Here is an 18,065-nt window from a genome sequence, read left to right as displayed (position 1 = left end):
TAACCCTTGAACAATACGAGTTGGAACTGTGATGTTAGGTCCATGTCTATCTGGATTTTTTTTTTCAATAAATACATACTACAGTACTGCACAATCAAAGCTGGTTAGAACCTTGGATACTGGAAGGCCAACTACAAAGTTATACGAGGATATTTTTATTTCACTGGGGATGAGGGGACACCCCAACCCCTGTGTTGTTCAAGGATCAAATATATTACCAATTTCAAAGTTCCTAAAGTCACCCATCAGCTTCAGATTGCTCAGTCCCTTTTAGGGGGTATTTCAGAGATTCCCTCTTGTTGGTCAAACTGCCGATTTTGCATTCGAGCATTAAAAATAACAATTTTATTTTCTAAATAAAACAGTGGGCAACTTTTATGCAATCCCAATTAATTCAAAGTAGGTTTCCCACTAACTGGACAGAAACAGAAAAATGCCCAATCCCACCTCCAATATCAGTCCCATTTGGTTAAAGATTTCAGATATAAGAGATTTAAAGATCTTAAATCCCTGGCTGACTACACAAAATTACTTCCTATTGATATCAGGTAAATCCTTCTAGGTTTGATTTCCTTTTCCCAAGCTGAGGTTCTTTTTCTGCAGCTTTCTGATCCCCACTGCTATAGCTGGAGCAAGCTAGAAGAAGATATATTTGACAAACTGGTGAACCTGCAGAATGAGGGTACAAGACTCTCCAAAAGAAGACAGCTTAGTGGGGGAAAAAAAAAAAACAACAAAAAACAGTATACACATATCAAAGAGAAGCGAGAGTCCCTGGAACTAAGGTTGCACTTATTTGCCCTTCTAAATACTGACACGATTTAAAAAAAAAAAAAAAAGCTTAATCATTTTTGCCCCATTCTTTCATCAAAATCTTGATATCATAAAATTCAACACTACATGGAACCTTTAGAGATGATCATGTCTAATATGCTCATTTTACAAATAGGGAAAAGGAAAACATAGGAGGGACTAGCACAAGGTTACACAGCTTGTTAGAGGCAATACAGTGATCAGAATCTGGGATTTATGGTGCACAATTCCATGCTTTTTCCTCTATGCTTTAAAAAGCCATATTAGCAAACATTTTACACTATTAAATCAGAAAATAAGTAACTGTAACGAAGCCACAAAAAATAAAATTTATCCATATGAAGAGAACAAAGGGTTAGACCAGGAAGTACCCCAAATCAAACAGAAAGAAGAAGCATTTGTTCACATAGTACATGCTTTCCTAAGGGCACAACTTGGCACATGTTTTCTGAGCCATTTTATTAATTATCACCTGCCGGTATTTGTGTCCTGTGCTTTCATCAAATGCAACTCCTTAAGAGGGTGCCACAATGACTCTTGTGGCAAAGGTTTGAGAAGTGATAACTTCTGGCACAGATAACTGATGGTTTTACAAAAGGAACCCACATACACACAAGTGGCGCCAGCAATCAAGAAGAGAGGACTGAGTTGAAGAGGGTGGAGACTCTGCTGGGAGCAAGTAACCCTGAAAATGAGATAAGAATAAAAATCCAAGAGCAAAGCTGGCCTGATACTAATGACCAGAGAGCACAATAAAAAGAAAGCAGTTTCAGAGTTTGCCTGGCATCAGACAGTTCTCACCTGCAAAAGAAGGAAAAAATTCTTAAAGAGACAAAAGAAAGATCACAGGTCTGCTCCTGAGTGATGGATTAGATATGACCTAATAGGTATTTGCCATCTCTTATTTCTGGGACTCTGATCCAAGAACAAACAGCAAGAGAACCATGAAAAATCAGCCCTGTTGGATCTGGAGTTCTGCCTTGACAAGATATAAAGCTCATTCATAGATCTGACTGTGCTCATGAGACTGCAGTTCAACTCCTGCTGCTAGAGCAAGAGGAGGGGGAAGGAAGACAGAAAGGGGTGAGTGGGAAGGAGGTGGAAGATCTGGGTTGTGACTATAATAGCTACAGTAATTAGAGTGTTTCCAAGCTGCTGGAGAAGTCTTCAGAGCAGACAATGTGGAGGGGCCATGGGGGAGGGGGAAAAACAGGAGGAAGCAAACTACTGAGAATGCTAGGAAAATACACAGTGCTTTGTGAACAGTTTAAAACAAACACACACCTGTGATGGCTTCATATAGGGAAATAGAGAAGTTTATATTCTTTCCCAGAAGTGAAATTATACAAATAATGGCTAGGCTGCTACTCAAAGCTAGGCTACGAACTAGGTGTAAACAGATTCTTGCAAATGTCCCTGTCTCTGCAGTGGTCCACTGTTTGCCTCCCTTTTCCCCGAATCAATAAAAAAAATCAATCTATCCTTCCATCTATAATATCCAAATCTGTCTCAATCCTTCTAACAAACAGATCTAAGCCTTCACTTCACTTGGAAAAGTGATTTCTGAACTCCAAAAGTTACCACATCTTCTTTCCTGTCAATCAACTGTTAATTAATACCTTGTGAATTCAATTAGGTTGCATGTGTGTTATGTGTGCGCATGCGTGTGTTTCAAGCACACAGTTTGTTAGCCTAACACAGAAAATGACTGGAGGACACCAGAGAAGTCACAAAATAAACATCAAGATGCTTGTTTATAAATTTTAGGCTCCACAGCACTGCCACTTATAGTGGCATGAACATGTGAAAGAAAAATGAAATCACATTAACAGAAGATGATGATATCCTGGGAGGAAAATCTGGGAATTTGCAGAAAACCTCAAAATAGAAAGTCCTCCTCCAAGTTATAGGAAATGCTACACTTGTTTCTAAGATAAATATTTACTTGAGCTACTTCCTTGACATGATGTAGCCCTCTGGTGATGACTTGATTCTAACAGTGATGTTAAACTCAAAGCCAGAAAAAAAGAGTTATAAAGGTGCTGGGAGAAACTAAAAATGGAATAAAACAAACAACAGAACAGATGCAAACTTCATGTGGAGAATTACATTCATAAAATAAAAACACATGTGAACGTCTTGAGTAAGCCATGTCAGGTAGACTTAACACAAAAAAATCAATTACATCCTTTGCACAAAACCTGCTGGGTATCCTCCCAGTGGGCTAAATCTTTTTCACCACACTAAAAGCAAAGAATTTTCTCCTTCCCTATCCCCCTAATAAACAAGTGCTAGAAACACTGAATTACCATTATTTCCTTCCCATTCACAGGGCATAAAGCCAGAACTCACAGAAATACAATAGGACCGTTTAGGACCACGTCTAAGGCATGCTACTCAGTAATCTAAAAGAAATACAGAGAAGGAAGAATCTCTTCTCTTTATTTCATTATCGCCTCACTAACACACCAGCATCAGGCATTAAGAAATGTGAAACAAAGAAGAATTTCACACATATGAACTGAACCTAAACCACGGAAGACCAAGTATTTTCTTGTCACTGTGGCATGTGATTCTTTAACCACCTGCTCAATAATCCCTCTTCAGCTGCACAGCTGCTGCCAATTCCACATGCCCAGCCAGGCAGGTGCTTTGGTGAATTACCTGTTCCCTAGTGAAAAGAGCCCTTCACTGACTCTTACTGGGCCCAGAACATGCCAATCAGCATTGCCTATCTTCATTTTGTCTGTCACAGCCAACTTTTATGAGATATCACAAAGGTATATTTAGTCACTATGTGATTTTGTATTTTGCAAGTTTTTTTTTTTTTTTTTTTAAGGAAACTGATTTTTAAAAATCAGGCAGAAGTGAGAATTCAGCTGCTTAAAAGAAAATTTGCCACACAACATAAGGCTGCCTCATCTCAGAGTAGCCCCATCTGTCTGGCAGTATTCCCATTCACGACCAGTTTCCACAAGGGAAATAACAATTGCTTAGGTACCTATGAGCAGGAGAAAGTGGCACTAGAAGGTTCTATTGTACCTGGCAGTAATAAGAGAGAAAGCAGAGAACTTCTGGAGACCACACGTCATTCCTGTACTTGTTAGGTCTCCACGGCTGGGCCCAGGCAGTGGTATTCTGAGTCAAATAAGTAAGGAGTGGCACTTCCACTTGACGGAGCAATCAGTAAACCCCTCAACAAATTATCCTGTTCCAGTCATTTAGCTGCTATATGCTAATTGCAACATAATTACTACCAGAAGCCAAAATTATGCTTCCATATCCTCACACAAAATAAGCACTAATCTGTCCAGCTATCTAGACCTCTCACAAGGAAACATTTTCTAACAAGAAGCTGGGGGGAAAAAAATCCAAAGTGTGCTCTGAAACATGGTCACAATCAGAAGGCTTGTAAGTTTCCTTGTGGCAAGGGCCCAATTCTGAAACCACTAAATCTAATCAGGGCAAATTTAATCTGAGGCTTCTGCCTTCACTGTCACCTGACAGGATTCAGAAATGAAAGTCAACAGCCCAAGAGCAAAAAGTTTTGGACTCAGTTTAGCTGACTTCACTCAGGGACCTAGGACACACAGTTGGAAACAGTCTAAAGACAGACAACACCTCTAGCAAGACCTTAAGACACTTCTGTCACCAAGAAATATAAAGATCAGAACAACCTGTTCCCTCCTAACAAAGCCTAACACTTAAGTGGCAAGCCATCATTTTCAAGAAACTCATTGAAATAAAGAAAAAAGGGAGGCAACGTGGTCAGACTGAGGGCCTCGGAAAGACCCCTACCACAACCAAAGGCTCAAGTTCCTCTTCAATGACACCCTGTAAGAATTGGCTGGCTACTGTGTACAGTGTATATTGTGTACAACTGTCCTCTCACAATGACACAATGACAATTGATTTCTAATCTCTTTTCAAAGAAAAGTTTTCTTTAATGTCCTAAAGGGAAACCTCATCTCTAGTCCCTAACAATTGTTTACCCAACTAACAGTACCGAAGTACTCAACTAATAGTACTATTTGGGCATTTCTATGAGGTAAATACAAGGATGGGGTTTCTTCTAGCTTGTTCTCATCCTTCTCTCATTAATAACTCCCAAGATCTCAATTTTTTTTATGTTACTCTGGCAAATTTCTCCCGAACACAGACACACATATGGATTTTCTGCACAATGAGCGAGTCACATCCTTTCATCAGAATTAAAGATAAAAAGGAAAGTTATTTTGGTTCCCCCAGCTCTTGCCCAGATAGGCAAATTCTGTGGGGTTTTTTGTTGTGCAATTATTCTAACCAGGAAGTCCCCATTAAAAAGGTACTTGATCCGTGACTCCCTATCTTAACCCTGCACAGGTTTTTAGTGGTATTCCTAAACAAATAAACAAACATCTTTGTAGGAGTGTCCCATCTCTATAAAAAGGATTAAATTGGCTGGCTTGAACCAGCTTAGAGTCTTTTTCCTTAGAAGTCTGACACAAATCTCAGGATTGAGTCTCCCAGCCACTATTTCTCCTCAACTTAGTACAGGCTAGCCAAAGAGGCAGGCACAACATGGCTGGCATTCCCTATTCTTCTGAAAAATGTGTGCCAATGAGCTCTGCATTGTTCCTCACTCAAAAAGAAGAGCCTTTCTGTCTGGCCTCCTCCAATGGCAAGCCCCAGTCTGGAAAAGGAAGAAAATGGCACTGAGGAGCCTGGGAGATGGAGCCTATCCAAAGCTCTCAGACAAGACTTGAACCTATGACCTTCACTGTGTACACAATAGGCGGGTGAGAGGGACCGGTTTATCTCTGCAGCAGCAGTTCTCAGCCCTGGGGTAGCTCTCCCGATAAAATGACACGACTATTGTGTGTGGCAGCAAAACAGTCATCTCCTCACAACAGCCTAAACCAGCACTCCCTCCCCCAAGACAAAGCAGCAGGGGTGAAATTAACTCAAGGCTGCAGACCAAAGCCTCATAGAGAAAAGAGAGGCCTGTGGGGGGACTGGGGACTCTCCTCAACCCCTGGGGCTCTGGACACAAGGCTGGAAACAGACAGGCTTTCTCCCCCATCTTTCCCACTCTCATTTAGATAGGAAGCTGTTTCTTAGAGAATTTAATCATCTGTGATTTGTTCAGAAATATTCCCCCTGAAGGGCTCTGATCTCTCCACCCTGTGTGAGCCTAATTCCTAGAAGCTGAAATGACTGTTTGCTGCTGCCTGTTTCACAAACACACATTAATTGGTCAGATGTGTCTCCTCCTCCTCAACCCCAGAGGGAGGAAGGAGAATCTGAGCAAAGCCCAGAGATGATCCAACCGTAATTACACATAAAGGGAAAAGAGGGCAGCACGGGTTTTCCAAACAGGACAGGGTCACAGACCCTCCCGGGGGCACTAGGAGAGCAGTTAAGGCCAGGCCCAGGAATCCCTCCATCTTGAAGAAAAGGACAGGAGGAAATGTGACCTGAAGCCTGGAAGGAGCACACACCCACAGCCTACTTACTGCACACTCCCAGCCACCTTGCTCCCCCCTCCTGGGCCACGCGCACGTCCGGCTCCCAGCCCTTCGCCCTGAACCCCCCTAACTCCCTCACTAGCTCCAGTCGACCCGGGCCCCCTCAAGATACCCAGACTCGCCTCGGGAACTCTCTGGCCTGTCCCCACAACCTGGCCAGACCCTAATCCCCTCTCGAGCACCCCTACCCTCAGCCTGAACCAGCCCTGGCCACGCTTTGAACTTCACCCTGCGCCCCTCGACGCCCCCTCCCCCAACCAGGCAACGACCCCCGCCCCCCCGCCCTACACACCTTCTCCTCGCTCCTCCCCGGCCCCCCAACCCCCACTTCCTCCGTCAGGCGCCGCTATCCCCGGCCCCCTGAGCGCCGCCGCCTCTCTCCTCCCCCAGCCCCGGCTCCACACAAAGCTCCGGACTCACCGCGCGGCCGGTCCCGGGAGCCGCCACCTCCGCCCGCCTGGGCCCCGGGCCGTAGAGCCGCTGCTGCTACGGGGCCCAGGCCGCCATCCGTTCCCGCGGCCCCTCCCCCCCTCCCCACCCCGCCTCGGCTCCGGCTCTCCGCCCCCTCCTCGCGCCGCTCCGCCCCGCCCGCCGGTGCCGCTGTGTCCGGGGCCGCGGGTCCCTCAGCCGCCGCCACCGCCGCCGCCGCCGCCGCCGCCGCCGCCGCGATCCGGGACAACCAGGGCCGCCCAGAAGACCCGGACACTGGACTACCGGGCCCTCGGATCCGGATCCTTGTGCCGTCTGGAGCCGTAGAGCGCAGAGGAAACCCGGAACCTGGATGGAGGAGCCAAATCCTGGGTCTCGGAACGCGCTGTCACACGGAGCCCGGATTAGAGACTCGGAGCCCGGGTTAGAGACTCGGAGCTCTGGGAATGCTGGAAAACCCGGCAAGCCGGTTAAAACAGAGATAAACTCGAAGAAGCGTGGATTGGAGAGCTCGAACCTAACGCTCTCTCCTCGTGGAAAGAACTCTCGCTGGACCAGACTTCCTCGCAGAGAGGTCTCTGGGGAAGTATCGTACCTTAAAATACGGAAGACACCAGTTCTGTAGGTGTCTAACCATTGGGAGAGCAAAGGGTCGTAAAGGGCCTGTCTGAACGTGAACATCACAAAGAACCGAAGAGCCAGCACAGCTCATCGTGGTTTCATCCACTTTATCTCTTGGTTCAGCAAAATAGCAACCCCTAATTTATCCTTTGTTCTCCAATTTCTTGTTTAGGATTACCACCAAGTTTTCCTCTTCAAAGCACCCATTTCTAATCCTTCTAATATCACCTTTCACCTTGCCACCCCTTTATCACCAAATCTTGGTTTTTATTATCTCTAAGTCCTACTTTGTCCTTTTCCAACACATCATTCTAACGACTTTAGCTTTTATCTGCCATTCCTCTGATTGCCCAGCACACTTTCTAGTAGGCATTCAGCTCTTCTTTAAGTGAACCCTCCCACCTACCTCTCACTCAGGAAACTCATCATACTCTTCACCACCTCTTCCCTAAAACGTCCACTCCCTTTTGTAGCAAGAAGAAACTTATCTTAATTCTCAAGTCTTAGCCTCAATTATGTCCTTCCTGTGTCCTTGCCATCTTAGTCAGCTCTGCGGTTTTGTTTGGTTGCACTCTCCAGCACTTGGAATCTTACTTCCCCGAGAAGGGATCAAATCCGTGTCCCCTGTGGTGGAAGCTTGAAGTCCTAACCATTGGACCCCAGGAAGTCCTAGCTCTGCAGTTTTTATCTTTCCTTTCCCTTACCCTGAGGCATCCTTCAACAGTACCACTCAAGATAGCCTGTGATTTGGGGATAAAGGCAGATCATAAAACCCCTTTGCTCTCCATTTCCACATATGCATGCAAAAAGTGTATGTGTGTGTGTCAGGGGGTAATGGCTAAAGATGAACACTAAGCTGCTCTGGCCTAGGAAAAATAATCTCCCCTTGATCCACTCATATTCAGCTTCTTCTAGGACAGTACAAGAACAAAACTGACCCCAGGTGATGATGTTTCAAGTGAGGATTCAGCTACTTGCAGGTAGACAAAGAGAAGGGTTAGATTTGAGACAGGTATGACTTAAGAGTTAACACTAGAGTGGCATCTCCTTCTGAAGAGCATGACTGTACCACTGGAAAACAGTGAATTGCAAAAATGGGGAACAAAGGAAAGCAAACATTCCTACAGTGAAGTTTTAGAGAAATTTCTCAAGCTTAGAAGTATCATTAAAAATTTTCAAGCAATTGAGGTCCTATACAGTAAAAGAATCTTCAGTTTTGACTCCTTGTTCCTCTAGACCAGGGTTTGGCAAAATAAGGCCCGCAGGTCAAATCTGGGGCAATACCTGCTTTGGTATGTCCCATAAATTAAGAATGGTTTTTACATTTTTAGATGGCTGAAAAATAACCAGAAGACTATTTTGTCATGTGAAAATTATATTAATATGTTATTCAAATTTCAGTGTTCATAAATAAAGTTTTAGTGGCTCATAAGCCATGCTCATTCACCTATGTATTATCTATGGATTCATTTCACTTGCACTGTAATAGCAAAGTTGAATAGTTGTAACAAGGACCGTATAACCTGGGAAGCCTAAAATACTTGCTGTCTGGCCCTTTATAGAGAAAGTGTGCTGACTTCTACTTCAAACAAGGACTGTCTGATAGAACTTTTGGCAATGATGGAATTATTCTATACTTGTGCTGCCCAATTCAGAAGTCATTAGCTACATGTAGCTATGTGAACACTTGAAATATGGTACTGTGACTGAAGAACTGAATTCTTAATTTCACTTAAATAATCACATGTAGCTACTATATTAGACAGTACAGCTCTAGACGCTTCTCAGATCTTCCGTATTGACATTTTTTACCCCTTGATCCAACACCTCACTCCCTTCTTGTGACACATCTACACATTCTCAGTCACCATCTCCACCTCACCTATCTACCAGACTCCGAGTCAAGGTACAATATTTACTAGGTTTTTGTCCTAGACTCTCCATTGTCACAACAGAAATCTGATCAGTCTATGACGTTTCACCCCATGAATTAATCCCCATTATGTGTACAAACATAAATGGATGCACATTTACACAAGTTTCTTTGTGTGAGAGGGTGGCACTGTGGCCATGTTCTTTCTTCTCTGCCTGAAAGAAGTAGAAAGCCCTCCACATGCTAGATCCCTTGATGCTGCTGGAGCCTGTGATATGGATCACCTCCCTCCAAACACATTCACAGAAGCTGACAACAGCAGATGTGCACTTGCTATTTGAATCTCAAGGGAAAAAAAAAAAAAAAAACCTTCACCACAGGACTTTCTTTCCTCCCCCCAGGCCTAATAAACTGAAGTTAGCTGATTTCTCTAGTTTAATAGATGCTTGCTTTTTTACTGGCCTTTTCTAACTGGGCAAGAGAACAACCCCAATACTGTCTCAGTCTTGGCTAGGAGCTCTAGCAAAGGCATTAAAAAACACACACACACACACAAACTTACCAAATGAACCAAATGAAATGAAATCCACATAAACGGGCTTTAGTAGAGACAGTAGTTAAAATGGAAAGAGATTAGGGGTTATAACTCATAAAAAGCCATAACTTTATAATTATTTATAAAAGCGATCTTTAAAGACTGAAATTTTTACACCTACTCCCTAAGGAAAAAATGGGTTTCTGTAAACTTCCGGCTTTTCCTAGTTTTCTTTCTCCAGATTAGCTATAGCAAGCAAACCACCCCCCCATCCCCACCCCAACCCCCCACTGCATTCTAAACATCTGTCTGCATGGCCAAAGCCTTCTAAATCCTGACAGAGCAAAGTCTCCAGTTTTATATATATCCTACTTTGAGCTTATATAATTGAGACTGTGTCCTGCCTAGAAAAACAAAAACAAAAAAGCTGAATCCTTTAGCAACTGTACAAACTGACAGCCATTGAACCCAACCATCCAAGAGAGAGTAAGATCTTTAACCTGTAGAAGAAAACCAGCTCAGAAATGTGAACCTTCCCTCAGGCCAAGCTGTTCCAGAGTAACAGGGTCAGTGCAAAGTGTTGTAAAGTACAGACAGGCTATTCCTGGGCGAGTTTGTACTTGGGCTGCTAAGAATTTCCACTAGACTTTAAATTATGCTATTCATCACTGAGCAACTGAGGGCCATCTACCCCAAGTCTCTCCCACACTTCCTCCCGGGTGTCTCCACAAATAAAAGAGAGACCTTATACCACTACCATGTGAACTGAAGGGAGGCTTTCACAGGCTGACCATGAAAAGGGGAAGTTTCCAAGTTACTCCGCCATTTACTCATGTGGCTCCAGCTGCGTATTCTGGATGCTGAGGTTGGGTTCTCATAAACTTGTGAAGTTCTTGTAAACTTTCTTATCACAGCACACAAAATGGTTGCATAACGTGAACTCTTGCATCTCCTGATGTTTTTCTTTAGGCATGCACACACAATCTATCCAGGTGGAAAAAATCAAGCAATACTCCTCTGTGTTCAGGCTGTCATTCAAATAAAAAGGCATAAAGAGAAACTTTTTTTTTGCTCCCTGGCTCTTCACTTCCTGCCTTTCAATTTTATTTTGGTATTAAAACAAACAAACAAATAAATAAAAAACCAGACAATCCCAGCACAGAATTCAAGTTGTTACTGCTTGGTAAACTAGTAACTGCATAGTTGCATAGTGAACCTGGTGTGTGGCTTTATTAATGGTACTAGGGTCTGCAGAAGGCCAGAGAGAGGCTTTTTTCCCTCTAAAAAAGTGCCATTAGTGTCCTTTCCACTTTCTCTACACAAGTTGAACAGAAAAAAAAAAAGAATACAGCATGTCTGCATCACCAGAACAAGAATCTGGTGGGTTTTCCCTGGGAATCCAGGGTGATCAGTCCCCCACAAAACCAATGCCCAGAGCCATGCAACAAGAAGGGTTCACAGTTGAGTGAACATCAATGCATAAGTGGAGGAATTTCAATGCAAATAAATGCTGAATATGAAGGATTAAAGAAAGGGGAAATTAATCTTTTTCATAACACAGGGCACTTTTTTTTCTCTCCCTTGTGCTCCCTTTTTTAAGTCATGCACACAACTGCTGGAGGGAGTCCAACTTCCCCGTGTGGTAGTGCTGCTTTATAAAAAGCAGAACATACACATTTAAGACCATGAATTTCCTGAGGATGCCAGCAACTGAGATTCTGACAGCTCTTCTGAACAGCCTCAGAAAAAAAAAAAAAGTACTTCACTAAGTGGGACCAGAATGACTAGTAAAAAGTCTCATTTCAAACCAACCTATTTTTTCAAAACTCATAGCTTCCTGGGGTATGGATGCCTTAAAGGGTTTGGTTTCAGCATTTTGGGGTTATCTAGATGCATTTACAGAACGGATTTTATTTTTGTTTGTTTCTAACTGCTCCATCCAAATGATACTCTTGCAATACCAACAAAATAAATAGCGCCGTTTCATGCTGCTTTAGCGGGTGGCTCCATCTCATCCCAGCTTGATCCTCTCATATCCTAATGTCTCAAACCAAAGAACAAAGTGGCAGCGCCTCTTCAGGTTATACCCCCACCCCAGCCCCACCCGACCCCCCAAAACCTGCCAACGAAGTACTCAGTTTTTGAAAACTATTCACTTGAGATGCTGGATTACAGCAGCAAACCTGTTACGTCTGGGGACTTTTTGTTCCCATCACTTGTTTGTATTAAACACAGAATTCCTCAAACATCCTAACACCCCACCAAGCTATCACTTTGGGGGGGGAGGGGAACTTTAAAATTCAAGTGGTTCCTTAAAATATTGTTAACCTAGGTTAAGAATTTACCTAACTAAAATAAATCCAAGCCTCAGGGAGGATATTTCCACCTTGGTCCATTTTCTTCTGTATCATTCTAAGAAAAATGTCAAAAGACTGAGGATTTTTAAAATAAGTTTTTATAAATAATGTATCCAAAGATTTTTGACCCACTACATAAGAATCTCGTTAAGAAAAATATACAGATTTTGATAAGAGTTTAAATTCTGAGAGAGAGTTTAAACCCTGATGCCAAGTCCTTCGTTTGTTGCTGCTTCAATTTCAAAAGACCAGTGGACAGCGATTTTAGTACACAGAACTCCACTATGCTGTAGAGTTCCTTTTTTCCTGGGTCAGCCAGCTTTATTCTGCTTCATTAACCCCTTCTTTGCTCCTTGATGGATTTTGGAATCCAGTTTCCCTGTAAGGGAGAAAAAGAAGCCTCGTTATTTATTTTTTTATATTTGCAATGCAAATCTTTCATGGTCTCTCAGGTCTTCTGGTTACTGTGTTCCTGTCACATTCAATTATCTTGCTCCAGGACTCAGACACTTTCAAACTTCAGAGTTTTCATTCTGTAAGAATGAGGAAGCAGTGGGAACACGGTACAGGGACCCACAAAAGTCTGCACACAAACACAATGAGCATTCACAGCAAGAATCCAAGGAGTTAATATTCCTAATTTTGTAGTTTCTTAAAAAAAAAAAACCAAAAAAAACCACAAAACACGTTTTTCAGAGTGTCTGATACTAAGGCAAGTTTTTAAAGAATACAAACATAATGATAAAGGAAGACATTTCACACAGTGGGAAACTCATTCCTCTGACCTGTTAACTGGCTGAGCATAATGCATGAATCTCCCTCACAGTGAGAAAAGCAATTCAATTCACTCCTTTGCTGCCTCAGACTTAATAGGGGGAGTGACTTGAAACAGTGAGGTAGAATCCACATGAATGCTTTTCTGACAAAGGGGCCCTATCACCAGCTAAGAAGGGCAAAGGTCATGGGCTGTATGACTCGTCTAAGTGTTAAAGTTAGAAAACAAGCAACCTTCCTGTCCCAGGTGACCCTAATGAGAGGTATTCCACTGATGTGGTCTCCGACCTCTGACTTCTCAGATCTACCAGGATAAAGGTCAGTTCAGTGGTAGCCGCCTTAAGAAATATCCATCTCAGGAAGAACTTAACAGAGCTCCTGTCTGTCTGGTCTGAGAACAGAGCTGGCAGGTGGCTTTCTCCCACAAAAAGTCTTATTTAAATCAACAGAGATGCTGATGCTGGGAAGAGAAACAGTTCAGTTCAGCCTTGGCAGTAAATAAACAAACAAACACCAAAACAAAAGCAGCTGGGTATACTACAGTCCTATACCCACAACCCCGGCCCCTTGGACTCTGTCATTTTCATTTGCCGCAGTAATCAGGTCCAAGAGAGGAAGCACTGGACGAGAAGTCAAGAGATCCAGGTTCCAGTCCTCCTTTGTCTGATACAAACCAGTCATCTGATCTGTCTGGACTTCAGTATCCTCATTTGTCCAACCAAGATAAGAATTCATGTCCTGACTACTGCACAAAGACAGTGTGAAAAAAAAATTACTTAAATCTAACAAGTTTCCTCCCTATTTTCTTAATTTTTCTCTTTTTCTTCATCTCTCCAGGGCTACACCTGCCTTTGGAATAACATTACTTCCTTTTCTGGGCTTCCTTAGAAACCATCATTTAGTGAGACCCTAAATGATGTCCACAACAGTCACAATAATGCTGATTTTAATTTGGGCTTTAGAAACATAGAGTATTCCCAGGGACTTAGGAGTTCTTTCATCTCCCAGGCTGCCTTGCTGGAAATCCAAACATGTGCCAGCTATCTGGCAAAAAGCCCTGTTATGAGGCAAATTTGCCTTTGTATCCCTAAGACTACCATAGTGACCATCAAATGGTAGGTGCTCAATAAATGAATTAAAGAAAGCAGGTACTGCAAATTTCAGAACTTTTACTGTAAAGGTTTGGGAACTACTAAGTAACCAAAAATAGCAGATATCAGATAAACATAAAAGACATACACCACCACTGTAAAGGTGGTGGTACCCAGAGGTATGAAGAAGTACTGCTTCTCATTAAGCTTTTTAGAACAAGTTAGGATAGAATTTAGAATTCCATCTAGGACTCCAGACTTCTAGTTGTCTGCACTGAGTAAGTTAAAAGACGCAGGTCCCAGTTTTAGTCCTAAGACTACCTATCTGTATAACCTTGAGGAAGTCACCTAGTCACTCTTGTCCTCAACTTTTTCAGTATTGCGAGGAAACTGGACTACACAGTACTGAAGGTCCTTTGCAGCTCTATGATACTTGGGCCTAAAAATGAAATGTAAATGGGAATACTTTGTTTCTGAGGCAATGTGATAAAAGTGAGAAAAGCAGGAAATCTAGCGGTAGAAAGACCTGAGCAAAATACAACTTCTGTAAACCTGTTCACTCAACTATAAAATGAAAGGAAGAAAAAATTTCTACTAACTTACAAAGTTGTTGAGAGGATTACAGCCAATACTAACTGCTTTTCTGTATACAAAGCACCATACCATTTATTTTATATACACTAAATCATTTAAGCAATTAATTGAAATAAAATACATGCAAGGGCTTCGTAAGTTCAGAGGTCTCTGAAAAATTAATAGTAGTCGTATTATTTATGCTAAGGCTTGGGAGTTGTGTTTCGTAGTTATGATCTCAGTTGTACTTTTAATTTACCATATTTACCAGCAACCCTAGTCAAGACTTTTAACTATTTATTTCAGGCTCCTCATATTAAAAAAAGAGAGACATTACCTTCTTCACATTCTCAAGGCTTTCCTGTATAAGAATATCCCAAATATTGTTTTCATAAAACTCCAGTCTGATTGTGAAAGCCCTCAAGTGAGACCAGCTCAGATAAGATCAACCCACTGGAGGAAAGCACTCAAGGGTAGGCAAACTAATCGCTGGCTTCAATGATGATGTCATAAAATGGAAAACTGATATGAGAAAGGAGATAGAAAGGAAGAAAGATTTCCAGGGCACTCCCAGGGATTCAGAAGTGTTTCATCCCCTTTTCATCCCCTAGGCTAACCTAAGAAAACCATACATGTGCCAGCAATCTGTGAGCTCCTTACAACTAAAAACTTCTTTGCATTCCTAACATAGTGACTGCCAATAGTGGCAATCCTTAGGTCAGCTGGGCAATGAAGGCCAGGACCTGGGGCTCCTTGCATGGAGAAGCAGTTATTGTGGATGCCCTCTGAACTCCGAGTTCTAGGTTAGCCTGTTTTTTTTTAAGATTTGGGATCTGGACAGTTAACTACAGTAATATACTGTACACTCTCTTAAAAGCAGAGTGATAATGCTTAGTTTCTGTATTTCCCCAATATTTTTACATTTAGTACGCACAGCATTTCAGTGTTAAACCACATCCTCAATCATGGTGCCTAAAAGAAAATCAAATGCATATGCAGCAGATGGGGGAGAAGTTAAAAGGGAAAAAACTATTTGCCATCAATCGATAGAATTCTCATAGGAATTTTCATAAGCTTTGCATAAGATATAAGGCAGAATTTGCATGAATTTATAAAGCATGTAGTTCATTTAAAGTAAAAAATTTCCTTCATCTCTTTGAGCATTCAACCTACATAGTCTACTGTACTTAACTGTTTTGCATTTCTTTCAGCAGACACATAACCAAGTGATTTCATATTGTACACCAATTTGTGAATTATTTTAACTTCAAGAAGCACAATTATCCTCAGGTCAAGCAAGCTCAAGTTTACATGTCCAAATAAATAAATAAAAATATATGCTTTTAATTTAAACCATACACATATACACATACACACGCTATAACATGTAAATGAGTTATATTGTAGAAGTTTATTTGCAAGTCAGAAGTTTGCAACTTAGGATAAATTTCTCATAGAACTAATCTATGAAGAGTGGCTAAATTCCTAAGCATCCTACGAGAAAAAAATATTTAAGGCACAGAATTGTAACTAGACTACTAATATTATTAATACCATGGAACTTAACCACTTCATGTAACAATATTCTAAGAAGAAAATGTGAAGCATTCCAAATTAAGAGCCAAGCATGTATTTTTCCCTATGGCAGTGGGATTAAGAACTTTTCCAGCTGTGAACTGGAGGTGGGCCTCTATGGCCTAAGGGAAGGAAGTTCTGACAGAGCGTTAAGGTTTTTAAAGATAGTAAAGATGAATGAAGGATCAAGGAATGAAGAGTTGGAGAGAATGAAAACTTTACACCAGACTAAATCCTCCGGCTGGCTCCCTCTCAACAGAAAATTTTTTTCTGAAACACAGGGATTGGTCATTCTACTCTTGCCCCGCACCCCCCTCACCCCCTTTACCTATTGTTTCTGACCCATGTTTTACCTTGCCTGGTCTACCATGGGAAAAGCTGCAGTCTCAGTTTTTTCCAGCCCTGCTGTCCCTGAAGCACACAGCCCATTTTGGCTTTTTTAAAGCTCTTAACCAATAGAAGCAACAGGGAAAAGTTTTCTCTTAAGATCACCACTCACTCCTCCCCCTATTAAACCTTGTGGATAAAAACCAAGGTCATATATGTGCTGAAGGTGAGTCTCTGAGATGAGAAAGTGCTGAAGTAAAACATTTCAGAGAAATATATAAAGTCTGTTTACACAGAACATTTTCTCACAAGAGTTTAAGCGGCAGATGAGAACCAAGATAGGGAGGAAGCTCTGAAAAGGTAACTGGAGCTAAAGATCAAATAGCAGTGGGTCTGGGAGAGAAGCCTGACTACCAGTGTTGCCCTCAGGGCCTAAGGGAACACCAGAGTAGGAAGGGGTATAATTTCACAACTTAAAAAGGAGAAAAAAAGGAAGATTTAAATCCTAAATAGTTAAGAAGAAGGAAAAAGAATTTCCAGGGCCACTTGGGTAACAGTGCAGGTAAAGTATGAAGTAAATAATTTGTGTAAGTCGAGGGCAACTTATGTTCAGATTTTCTGACTTGCAGGAAATCTCAAGAATATATTTCATAAATCATCAGAGTTGCCTGAATTTTGCAGTGAATATACATTCACCTAAATTCATACTCCAAGCATTTCATTTTGTGCCCAAAAGCAGTATTATCCATTGTATAGTCAGCTAACAAGAGCATTACTATTACCTGAGGGCCCAGGAATCTGTGTTTTAATAGCTCTGTAGGTGATTTTTATTTACACTACCCTCTGAGAATTACTTCTCCATAGAATAGATTTATGAAATAGTTGGTCCCCAGGCACAAAGTTTTTCCAGTAGTCATGTATGGATGTGAGAGTTGGACTACAAAGAAAGCTGAGTGCCAAAGAATTGATGCTTTTGAACTGTGGTGTTGGAGAAGACTCTTGAGAGTCCCTTGGACTGCAAGGAGATCCAACTAGTCCATCCTAAAGGAGATCAGTCCTGGGTGTCCATTGGAAGGACTGATGTTAAAGTTGAAACTTCAATATTTTGGCCACCTGATGCGAAGAGCTGACTCATTTGAAAAGACCCTGATACTGGGAAAGACTGAAGGCAGGAGGAGAAGGGGATGATAGAGGATGAGATGGTTGGATGGCATCATGACTCAATGGACATGAGTTTGGGTAAACTCTGGGAGCTGGTGATGGACAGGGAGGCCTGGTGTGTGCTGCGGTTCATGGGGTCGCAAAGAGTCAGACACGACTGAGCGACTGAACTGAACTGAGGCACCAGGTGAGGTAGCCCTGTGCACAGCTGACAATGATGCATGCCTTGGGAGCATCCAATTCACACAATGGGAAAGCAATGTCACAAAGGACAGAACAATAACTGACATAAGCAAGCAAATGGGAGAGCTGTTCATGTTGTGTTTAAAAGTAAGAAAGAGAGAGAGGACACCACTCTGTGTTTCCTGAGATTGCTTGGAGATAGAAGAACCTGCTGTATGACTAAACAGAGAAGTTGGGAGTTGAAGA

At 42.1% G+C, this 18,065-nt stretch overlaps 2 protein-coding genes across 5 annotated transcripts in view; both read right to left on the bottom strand.

The window, feature by feature from the left end:
- The window catches only part of ZNF609 (zinc finger protein 609), a 198,630-nt gene extending 191,677 nt beyond the window's left edge, over positions 1-6,953 (bottom strand). For 2 of the 3 annotated variants that reach the window (XM_043918924.1, XM_043918925.1), the window contains exon 1: positions 6,741-6,953. The gene's annotated coding sequence lies outside the window, so the exon portion shown is untranslated. The remainder of the gene's footprint in view (positions 1-6,740) is intronic. The other variant, XM_043918926.1, reaches the window with a different exon arrangement.
- Positions 6,954-12,211: 5,258 nt separating this feature from the next.
- The window catches only part of TRIP4 (thyroid hormone receptor interactor 4), a 48,746-nt gene continuing 42,892 nt past the window's right edge, over positions 12,212-18,065 (bottom strand). For both annotated transcript variants that reach the window (XM_043920213.1, XM_043920211.1), the window contains exon 13: positions 12,212-12,514. In XM_043920213.1, coding sequence (XP_043776148.1) covers positions 12,447-12,514 — 68 coding nt within the window. In that variant the 3' untranslated portion in view covers positions 12,212-12,446. The remainder of the gene's footprint in view (positions 12,515-18,065) is intronic.

The sequence above is a fragment of the Cervus elaphus genome, chromosome 12 (assembly GCF_910594005.1).
Source record: "Cervus elaphus chromosome 12, mCerEla1.1, whole genome shotgun sequence".
NCBI lineage: Eukaryota > Metazoa > Chordata > Mammalia > Artiodactyla > Cervidae > Cervus > Cervus elaphus.
This window is presented reverse-complemented; position numbering and strand designations above follow the sequence as displayed.